Source organism: Misgurnus anguillicaudatus, chromosome 10 (assembly GCF_027580225.2).
Source record: "Misgurnus anguillicaudatus chromosome 10, ASM2758022v2, whole genome shotgun sequence".
NCBI lineage: Eukaryota > Metazoa > Chordata > Actinopteri > Cypriniformes > Cobitidae > Misgurnus > Misgurnus anguillicaudatus.
Window position 1 is genome coordinate 17931404 of NC_073346.2, and position 11647 is coordinate 17943050.

The window sequence follows — 11647 nt, forward strand, 5'->3', positions numbered from 1 at the left end:
GTTTGCCTTGCATAACATACAGTAGCCATGTTGTACTTGAGATATCAGGAGGGAATTCTTTCTGAGAAACAAAATGTAGAAACAGGTGAATTGTGGTGAGCGAGAGTTGAGTTTCAGGGTAAACTGAGAGTGAGATTGAGAATGTGAACTGGCAGCATGGAGAAGACGTTGTGCACTGTATCGGTTTCAGCTGTTAGTTTTGTCAATCAAACATTTGTGTATGTGACGTTGGCATTTATTCATGTTTGCAAAGTGAAAGAAGCTTTTTAAAGAAGAAGGTATTGGTTTTATACTGACAAGGAATTAATTTGACCATAAAAAGTGGATGTGTCCACACGGTGAACCTGATTTCACCAAGTAGGATGTGATCCTGGGTCAACACCATTGTTCCAATTTAGATCCCTGCTGAAAAAAAACAATACAATCATTACAGAAAATTTGAATGGTTTCCATTAAAATACCAATAGCAACCATTAGCTTTTACCATTAAAACCACTACACTGTAGTGTGTTTGGGCCATATTCCATTAGAACCAATACATAGAACCAATACATACCATTAGAGACCAACAAAAACCAATACACTGTAGTGTGTTTTGGGCAATTTTCCATAAGAAACAATAAAATTCCCAATAAAACCAATAGAATTTCTGTGATGGTGTCTATTGTTTTTTTAGCAGGGATTGCAGGTCTAGGAGATTTAGGTTTAGGATGGGGCTAGGGCTGTTAAAAATTCTTCTCACACCAATTTGAGGATTAAAAGTGGTTATGGATAAGTTGGGGTATCTTTGATTAAAACGTTGATCCAGGACCAACAAAAAATGTTGATCCATCACATCTTACTTTGTGATCAAAAAGGGACAAACCCAGACGTTGACCCAGAACATTTTTATACTTGACTCAACAATGGGTTAGCATTTTGAGTTGAAACAACCCAGCATAGGTTAAATTACAACCCAACAGGTTGGGTTTGTTCCTTTTTGACCCAAAGCTGGGTTAAAAATAACCCAGCATTATTTAGAGTGTGTGTTATTTGAAATAGTGTACAACCAAAAGACTAGGGCCATTCATAAAGTAGTGGATTTCATGGATTTAAGTTCAAGTTATGAACACAGAGCACAGAGAGAATTCAGTAGGAGACTTGGATGCCTAGGAGTAAACAGAGCTTAAAACTGTAAACCACCTGTTATCTTCTTCAGTCTCAGTTAATCCAAGTGGGAACTGAAGGATAGATAGATAGAGAGAGAGAGAGAGAGAGAGAGTAGGGACAGAATACAATGTTACAGACTGACTGAGTGACAGGTGAAACACATTTGGACAATTGTACCAATGTGCATGAGGAATGAGAGAGACCGATGGATTGAACGGCACACAGGGAAGGGGCTGCATACCTCACAACAGTAGTACATGGATACGTTGGGTAAAAACAAGGAGAACAATTTAGGAGGGAACGTGAAAGAGGGGGCAAGAGAGAGAGAGAGAGAGAGAGAGAGAGAGAGAGAGAGAGAGAGAGAGAGAGAACCAAAGAGGTGCTAGTCATGAGTGGGGGTCATTGGACTCATTAGGAATCGCGCACGAGAGAGAGCAAAGATATAATAACACATTCAGTAGTTGAGGAAGTAATACCCACAGGCTGGCACTTTAATACATCCGATTAACTGCTGCAGATTGTTGATATCATTTGTAACTTGATAACAAGCAACAGAAAACTTACCGGTAGTCCTGCTCAGTGTTTTATAAATGGGAAAGAAAGAGTGAGTGAGAGAAAACTGCCCAGGAGACATTTCAACGTTGGACAATGACTGTAAGTCAAATATTACTGTTCCTATGCTGTCTTTGTCAAAAAAAGTATTTTTTTAAAGAGTGCACTTTGCATAATTGAAGAATAATTATCATAAAAACAGTTGTTAAGTTTAATTTGCCAGCTTTATGCACTTGGTTGCAATCATAATGTCACAGGTGCGTTTTGTGAATGGCAGCTTGCAGGACTAAACTATGATTGTATCGCAGGTATACACAATACAGGTTAAATTAGAATCATTAAGAAATTCAAAAGTGTTGTATATAGTGCAAAAGAAGCACATATTATTTATTCTTACTTGATCCAACTAACTCCAACCAACATTAATATTCTCATGCATGAATACGTTTTTGGTGTTTGTTAAATTAGTGTGAATTATCCTTTATATACCAATTAGCATTTAAATGAAATTGCTATTATAATAATTGTTGCATTAATTGAAATAACCATGTAACAACTGTTAAGTAGTAAGGGACTGAATGGGTGAAAACATCAGCAACTTAATATGCTACAGCCATCTTTCTTACTGTAAATTACAGGCATGAAGGTTGCATGGAAAATGTAGCAAGCTGCTTCATGCACGTCCACTCCTGGCATCTTATCAAAGGCCAGTGCTAGAGCTGTCTATCAGTAAGATAAAAACCGTGCTGATGCTTCTGTTCTCAGTGCCTAGCAACGCACTCATACAACAACTGCCTTCAGCCTCCCATAAGACTCATAAAGCAGTAACAAAATACCACACAATTACATGTTCTCTGATGGTGCTGACCGCACGTATTCCTGAAAGAGTATTTCAGCTGTTTGGTGTTGGTAAAAGTCGGCATATTAAAAAAGGATGTTGTCACAGCAAAGTGCACAGGACCGATGCGACACACTTCAGGGAATTCTAATGAACAACTGTTATGGATAAATATACAGTGTCTGATTTAAATATGAGCTGCTTGCTTTGTGTTTAGTGAATATGCAGTTGCCTCATGCACGCCAACTATTTCAGGACTGCCGAGGTGTTAATGGGCTCATGTTATTGTCTGGCCATCACATGTTTGACATAAGAGTGAAGGCTGATGAAAGTTCTGATAGATGAGAAGTTTAACTGTACATAACTATTTTATAACACACTGTAAAAATGCAGCATGAAGTTTTAATTCTTCTAGGAGTTTTCACACAGGGTTTTTCTCCTAGGGGGGGTTTTCATCCCATGGAGAGTCAGCCAACATTGGCTTAACTTAGCACTTTCCTGTATACGTTACATTATTACTACGCTCGCTTGTACGATTTATTATTAGCTGCTGTATTCTGCTTCTTATATTATCTATCGATTTTTCTGTTTTCCCCTACATCTATTCATGTAAAGCTGCTTTGAAACAATTAACAATTGTGAAAAGCACTATATAAATTAAATTGAATTGAATTAAAAAATTAATTATTCAAGTCAAATCAACATACTTTTTAAAGTTTTGACTTGTGTTGAAATAACTTAGGAAAACAAGTTGAAATTGTTAAACTTAATTTGTTTATTTATGCTTGTATAATTATGGTTAAATTTTACAATAGACCCAGATAATTTTTCTACACTGGCATCAAAAGGTACAGGAGCTGTCACTGAGACAGATATGTACCTTTGAGGTAAAACTTACAATACTACACTGAAAAAAATGATTAATTGAATTTAATCAATTTTTTTAAGGTAAGCGGTTGCAATCAATTTATTTAAGCTACATTTAAACAAAAAAGATTAGTAACGTAAAATAAAATATAAAACTTTTGTTTAAATGTAGCTTAAATAAATTGATTGCAACCACTTACCTTAAAAAATTGATTAAATTCAATGAATAATTTTTTTCAGTGTACCGGTATGTATCTTTGAGGTACTAATATGCGCTTTTTAGGTACAAAAGTGTACTTTTTGAAAGGGTACCACCCCAGTGACAACTTTTATACCTTTTTCTGAGAGTGCACATATCTGGCTGTTTTTTTGCTACATAATACAATTATTTATTACAGTAGGCTTAAATCAATATTTATCTATTGATATGTATTTATCTTTAGACTTAATAAACCTATTTGGGGCGGTCCAGGATCTGTCCTGATACAAGTTACATTGTATGCATGTTATTAAGACCTCTGCATTGGAGAGATGAAGAGTTTAATTTTAATGTGGCATAAAGTAAAGCAGATTAGCATAGTATAGCTTCGTAGCTTAGTATAAGTTGGAGAAATATTGTAACTTTGCTGTTGTTTTCTCATCAGACTGCAGCTGAAGAACTGGATGAGCTGTGCTACCTCACGGCTCAGTCTGTGACATCACTGGTGACATCAGAGCACTTCAAAGTCATCAAAAAGCTAGGTCAAGGGTCTTACGGCAAAGTGATGCTGGCCTTGCATAAGAAAAGAGGTCAGTTCAATGTAAAAACACAAATGTATAGATATAAAGCACTGCATAGTACCATGCTAACACTTTAAACTCTAAATTTACAGGAACTCCAATGGCTTTGAAGTTCTTCCCTCGCAAAACCACAAGTCTTCAAGCTTTCCTGCGTGAATACAACCTTTCGCTCTCTTTTTGCACACACCCCTCTCTGACGCGGGCTGTAGGAATCTTCTACTCCACACCTGTTCACTATGTCTTCGCCCAGGAGGCTGGTCTATATGGTGACCTGTATAATGTCATCGTGTCTGAGGTCAGTGGATTTTGCCTGTGTTAACTGCATTGAGATTTGAAGCATCAAAGTTTGATTTTACTTTAATTTCGATCTTTAATTAACTAATTTACGAAGCATCAATAAAAATCAGGATGTTCTTTCCGGAGTCGGGACATTATGTCTAGTGCTACAATAGTAATATATTATGATGCGTCCTGATGACTGAAGGGGCTTTTGCACTGACGTCTTTTCAAAGGACACGAGGTCTTTGATTATTCAGGCACACGCATGTTCTTTGATAGGTCCGGTGTTCACATTCTCCTGCCAAAACAACTGCTGCTGTCATCGGCCTGATACATTAATGCAGTCTAATGAGTGTACTTAGTGTGCTGGTTTAAAAACAGAGAACAGACTTTCCATCACCCTTTCCTTATCTCTTTCTCTCTCTATAGGAGGGGGTGAGCGAGGAGTGCACCCAGCGTGTGATGTCTCAGTTGAGTGGTGCTGTGTCCCATCTTCACTCTCTTGGCTTTGTGCACCGGGACATAAAACCAGAGAACGTTTTCCTGTGCGACCGATTTTGTCGCTGGGTCAAACTGGGTGATTTTGGCCTGACGAGGGCGCAGGGGACCGAGGTCCGTGCCGTGTGGTACAACTCTCCTTTCTGCGTGCCTGAAGTGGAGCATGCCAAATCGATTAGTGAGGCAAAGGAGGAAGACGAGCAAGAAGATATCTGGATGTCAGTAGAGCCCAGTTTGGATAGTTGGGCTTTGGGCATCCTTATATTCTGCATGCTGACTGGTTGCTTCCCATGGGAAGAGAGCACTTCTGATGACCCTTCCTACTGCATGTACAGAGACTGGTTCAACCAAACCAAACAAAGAGAAGAGGGTTACCAAAATAACAATAACATCACGGGTGAGAAGGCAGAACTAGAGATGCCTCCACAGTTTGAGTATTTAAGCTCACTGGTCCTCACCCTGCTAAGACACCTCCTGCACCCGTTGCCCTGGCTCCGAGCTGGGCCTGAGGAGATCCTGTGTTATCTTGGAGGACCTTGGTTACTGAAAACAGAGAAAGAGGAGATGAGGAGAGAAAAGGAGGCGCAAGAGGAGGCCAAGAAGATACAAGAGAGAACAGGAGTGGAAAAACAGAAGGAAATGTTGGGAAGGAGGGAGAGATAAAGTTTATATACAAGATTATTATAAACAAATGTACTATATATATTCAAGAATATTTTTATATTTTTAATAATGTAGAATAGTTTTGTAACTTACACTGGTATATTTTAAATAGACATGGAAAAATAGTTGGATATTTAAGTCAGATATGTGCACTTAGATGTGAATATGTCACATCATATCATACAGTCGCCCCAAAAAGTATACAGACACACTTCATTATATTGCATAGCATATGACACTTTAAAATGTCCTAATATGTATATCATACCAGGATGTTCCTCTGAGGTACTATATGAACTTTTTACATCCAAAGGTGTACTTTTTGAAAGGGTACCACCCCAGCAACAGCTAGGGACCATTTTTTGGCCATTGTTTCTGAAAGTGCACTGTATGATTTGTTTGCTTTTTGATTTTAAAATGTTTTCCAGACAGGGATTAGACTAGTCCTAGACTAAAATAAATGTAAGAGCTGTCCAAACTGAAAACTGATATATCTTAAAATACGTGCCGTTTGTTTTGCCTCAAAATGCACAAAAGTTATGGTTTTAGTAATGCATGTTTGTTAAAACTAATTATATTTATTTAAACTAAGGCTTAGTCCTGGCTTAAGCTAATCCCTGTCCGAGAAACCACCAATTAATGTATTGATACCTTTTGGGGCAGCTGTCATTTAATGTTTTTCTTTAAGCCATTAAAGCTAATATATGGTGCAATAGTATATATTCTCTATGTATATAGGAAGGCAAAAAGATGCAAGAGGAGCTGTGCACCCATAAGGTGGGTGCACAGGATTACCCTGTCTTTACCAAACATACTGTTTGGATGTACATAACAACACGTTTTTTATATATCACAATAAACTTGTTTTGATGCCCTTTACACTTGACCCTGTGATGCAATATGTACTACAATTTAAGTCAATGTCCTCGTGTTAGCACGTCAACATTTGTTGACTCTCCCGGCCGTCTGCATCATGACACTTCACACTTCTGAACAGAGCACATATTTGCAGACTTGTTGAAATACAGTCCCGCCCTAAATAGGACCAGGGTGAAGTTAAACAAACACAGGTACAATGTGGGGTGGTGGTATCAGGTTAGTGTTGTTCTGGGATTCAGTGGATCAGTTTAGATATGCGTGGCTCAGTCCAACTTTCCAGCTAGCCGCGGCGCTGGCGCTCAAATCCAACCATCATGATTGTGGTTAGTTTTGATCTTTTATAACCTTTTATAACCATCTAGTGTTTTGATTATTTCTTTATTTAAACTTCTGTAATTAATGGATTGTTCTATCAGCCTAAACCTTCACTGTGTGGCTCTTGTGAGCCCTTCTGCAGATGCTTTTAAAAATAGCCTCAGGTCCATCTATTTGGGCTGTCAGACACATCAGCACCTCTCCGTGTCCCCTTCTTGCACCCTCCCTGTATCTGTCTCTTTGGTCCACCTTGAGTTCTGGATGTTCTTGCTTTTCACTCATGTTAACTTCTTGACCTATCTGATTAGAAACATGATGATCTCTCCGGTTCAGTACGGGTTTCACAAATGGGAAAACTTGATCTTCATATTCCTCGTTTACACTTCAGGATCAATAAAATCTGTCCATTTGTACCTAGAAGTAAGATCTGTTTCGGTTGATGATCCAATATCAAGCAGTCAGCACTAAATACAGATGTAATTAAATGTCTCTCTAAGACTCCCTCACTGATGCAATGTTTTGTAATGGTAGATGGTTGGATACACAGTGCTTTGATTTCTCATTCAGCTGTGATTTTCCACTCTGGCCAGGTGCAGATTGACATAGCTCACGTTCAGGTCATGGAAGAGATCTGATGCACCCTATTGCATGTGTTTATCCATGTGTCAAACATATGGATAAACAGCTCGCTTATCATCCGTTCATAATAAAAGTCACTATTAAAAACTGATCTGCATATCATTTACAAGTGCAGTGCAAAACAAATTTTATCTGCAGATTTACAGCCCGCAAATATTTAGGGACCAGAATTAGAAGTGAATTATTGGTCAATCTCTTAAACCAAGATTACCATAATATTGATATTTGCTTTATAGTCTTTTCCCTATGAAGCTCATTATTCCAGACAGAATATTTAAACGACAAAAACAGGAACATACATGAATTGACATGTACTGACAGAGACTGAAAATATCATGTAATTTCATGGAAAAGACAGTGACACACTAAAAAAAAATAAAAAAAAAATAAAACATGTATAAAGGAACAGTATGTAAGAAATGTATATCAATTAATCATAAAATGGCCCTGATATGTCACTAGACATTAAAAAATCATTTTCATTTCAAATACTTATATCACTGACAACAGTGGTCTGGCCAGGATATTGTCATTTAAAAAGTGGAGTTGCAGCCCTCAACTGATGTTTATGTTGTCATTTTGTGTATTGGCCACCAGTTGTGTGATTGCAGTACCGGTTTTAGCCACAAGTTTTGTGATTGCAATACCAGTTTTGGCCACAATCCTACATACTGTTCCTTTAAGGAGGAAGCAAAGATGAAGGGGGAAACATGAAAAACAAGACACCAAGAAACAATTACAAGACTAGACAAATGACAAACAAACAGTAGGATTATACATGTCACTGTATAAATGCATTTCATTGATAAACACAGAACAGGTGGGCACAACAAGCAGACTGATCTCACGGAAAGTCGTGTTGTAGTCATGAAAAATGTGATCAATTTATTCATCTCCATGGCACAAAATTCAGCTTTTTTCGTGTCTTGAGCAAGAATGTCTTTTTTGTGTCACTCGCACAAATTTCTATAAATAGTTTTTCGTGTTTGTGGCACGACTTTCTTTTTCGTTTCATTTTATGTATTGTTTTCTCTTTGTGTTTTCCTATCTTACCGTTGTCGCTTGGGGTTGGAATCACTTTAGTTGTCATTGTTAGACATCCTAACCCAAACCCCAACTCTACCCCAACTCCAGGAGAGTTTTAAAAGTGAAAAAAGCAGAAACCAATACATAAAAGTACATCCTAACCCAAACCCCAAATCTAACCCCAAGCGACAACAATTTAAAGGTGCAGTGTGTAAATTTGAGCAGCATCTAGTGGTGAGGTTGCGAATTGCAACCAACGGCTCAGTCCACTGCTCAGCCTTTGCTTTTGAAACGCATAGCGAAGCTACAGTAGCAGCCACCGGAAAAAAAATGTGTTATATCAACTCAGATTTACAAGTCATATCAACAGAAATTAGTTGTCACAACTTATAAAATATAGTTGAGAAAAGTCAACTTAAATTTATAAGTTATAACAACTCACCTGTAATTATAACAACTCATCTCTAGTCAAGATAAATAATAGTAAGTTGAAATGACTTGTAAATCCAAGTTGATTCAACAAAAAAATTTAAGGCAGCAAAGTATTTTTTACAGTGCATTAGTGCTATTTTGTACCATGGACACAAATAAATTAATAAAAAAGAGATCATGTTGCACCAAGAGGGCTTATGTTTCAATGTGTTTTTGAGGGTTGGGCCAAATAAACATTTTGGTTTCTACTATAAGGTAAGTTTATTTGTATAGCACATTTCAAACACAGAGGTCATTCAAAGTGCTTTACATAGAAATACAGAGAAACAATAATATATAATAGGAAAAATATGTAAAAATAAGAGACACAAAATAAAATCATAATAAAAACAAAAAAACATGATAATTTAAAATAACAATTAAAAGAAAATAAATGTGATTTTAACAAAAACTTAATAAAACAGCAGTAAAAGTGACTGGAGTTGAAAGTGCAGTCAGTGTGAAGCAGCACAGTGCTCATTCAGTAAATTCAGAATTAAACAAATGTGTTTATAATCTAGATTTAAAAGTGTCTAATGTTGAAGCACATCTGATCTCTTCTGAAAGCTGATTCCAGCTACAGGTGGCATAATGAACCCTTGATATTTCTAACTGACCTGATCCTAATGATCGGAGTTATCTGTTTTATATTCAGGTTTATTCAGTTAGCATATCCGTCATGTATTTCGGTCCTAAGCCATTAAGTGATTTATAAACGAGTAACAATACTTTAAAATGTATTCTATATGTAACAGGAAGCCAATGTAAGGAACTGGAGTGATGTGCTCAGATTTTTTGGTTCTTGTCAGAATTCTGGCAGCAGCTGTGTTCTGTATGAGCTGCAGCTGTCTAATGGTCTTTTTGGGGATCTCAGTAAGGATTGCAATAATCCACCCTGCTGGTGATGAAAGTGTGAACAAGTTTTTCTAAGTCCTGTCTTTAAACAAAACATCTAATTCTGGTAATATTTCTGAAATGGTTGTAAGCTAATGTGCTTATTGCTTTCACGTGACTATTGAAATTAAAGTCAGACTCTAATATTACACCAAGATTTCTGATTTTACTTTGTGTCTTTAGACCCCTAGAGTCAAAGTATGTGTTAACCTTGAAAGTTTCAATTTTATTTCCAAATACAATGACTTTAGTTTTGTCTTTGTTTAAAGGTATAGCGGGAGATTTTCCCGAATTTTAGCAAAGAACCACCCTCTCCGCTTTAAAAAAAAAATGCAATTGCGCAACACTGCTCCCGAGCCTATTAAACGTGTGCACGAGAGAGCATGCACGAGCCTAGATCTTCTCATGTAGCTCTGTTTACAAGTTTCTGTTCGCATGGCTCGTATATTGAGATGTTTACCGTGTCTGTGCGGTTCGTGACTTGTGCCAGGGCTAGCATCGCTAATCATAGCTTCCATCAACGTTTACTAGCAGCAATTTTAAATGGATTTCTCAAAATAGCATGCCAAACTTTACCTGTTGAACAGAAACTTTGCGGTGGGAAGCCCAACCTGTGCTTTAGCGCACACCAGCGTTTGAAATATTCTCCCAAAAACACTCTGGTCTTGTTTCTTTCTTCAGAGGCCTTTCTCATCTTGTCATACAATTCGTAGACTTTTTCTTTCGACCCTCTGACATTTTGAAATAACACGGTGAGAATGCAAGGCTTCAATGAATGTCTGAAACGGTAGCTCACCACACATATACACCTGAAAGTGCTCATGTGCAGAAAGCGAACCTATGGGATGAGCACGTATGACGGCCTTGCGTAAACATATCACCAGAATGATTGACAACTAGGATGACTAAGAGTTTTGATGATCCAACACAGAAAAAGAAAATCCTTCGCTATACCTTTAAATGGAGGATGTTTTTATGCAACCAATCATTAATTTCATCAACGCACTGACATAGAGAGTCAATGGGGCTGTAGTCCTTGGGTGACAGTGATGTCATCTGCATAGCTGTAGTAAGCAATTTGGTTCTTTTTCATTATTTGACCAAGTGGGAGCATATACAAATTAAACAGAAAGGGTTCAAGAATTGAGCCCTGTGGGTAGGGTTGCCAACTGTCCCGGATTAGTCGGGACGTCCCGTATTTTAAGTCTAATTTGTCCCGCACAGGACGTCCCGCGTCTCATTTTTTTGACTGCTACGCTTGATCTAACCAGTGACTGATACAACGGGCTTCGACTTCATGTGGCGCCACAACAACAGGCAGATAACATCAAAATCCTGCAAGAGGGATTCGAGAACTCCTACAGAAGCCACTATAGAAATGCTCTCGCGGTACTTTGATGTCATCCACTGTCAGTTCTTGCGGTTTAGTTTGTCACAAGATTAAAATGAAGGGGATAATGTTTTATTTGCCTTTATTGCGGGAGTCACAAGTGTTTTGTTTTAGACAGGTAAAGTTAAAGTATTCCACTTTATAAATGGGGCCCATTGACTTACCATAGTATTTTTTTCCTACTATAAAAAGTCAATGGACCCCATCTTTAAAGTGGACTACTCCTTTAACTTAATGGTTCAAAAGTAGCCTAAAAGTAGGCTTTCAGGCTACAGAGTGAGAAAGTTGGCAACCCTACCTTATGGTTACCTATGTTCACCTAGTCAATTGTACCATCTGGGATGTGCATTATTTTCGAATAATTCAATGGCTGTCACCGATACAGTAAATTAATATATCTATATATA

General features: G+C 37.7%; 1 protein-coding gene across 1 annotated transcript; it reads left to right on the forward strand.

Annotated features, from left to right (window-relative positions):
* The first annotated feature begins 1281 nt into the window (after window positions 1-1281).
* sbk3 (SH3 domain binding kinase family, member 3) lies at window positions 1282-6505 on the forward strand. The gene is made up of 4 exons (XM_055211927.2): window positions 1282-1803; window positions 4051-4195; window positions 4279-4481; window positions 4895-6505. Exons 1-4 carry the CDS (start codon window positions 1798-1800, stop codon window positions 5624-5626), a joined length of 1086 nt encoding a protein of 361 aa, XP_055067902.1. The 5' UTR covers window positions 1282-1797; the 3' UTR covers window positions 5627-6505.
* Window positions 6506-11647: the final 5142 nt, after the last annotated feature.

Excerpts from the sequence above, each read along its gene's own strand:
- sbk3 (XM_055211927.2), top strand. Across the intron at positions 4,196-4,278 it reads GGCCTTGCATAAGAAAAGAG|GAACTCCAATGGCTTTGAAG; the intron begins GTCAGTTCAATG and ends CTAAATTTACAG. Across the intron at positions 4,482-4,894 it reads ATAATGTCATCGTGTCTGAG|GAGGGGGTGAGCGAGGAGTG; the intron begins GTCAGTGGATTT and ends CTCTCTCTATAG.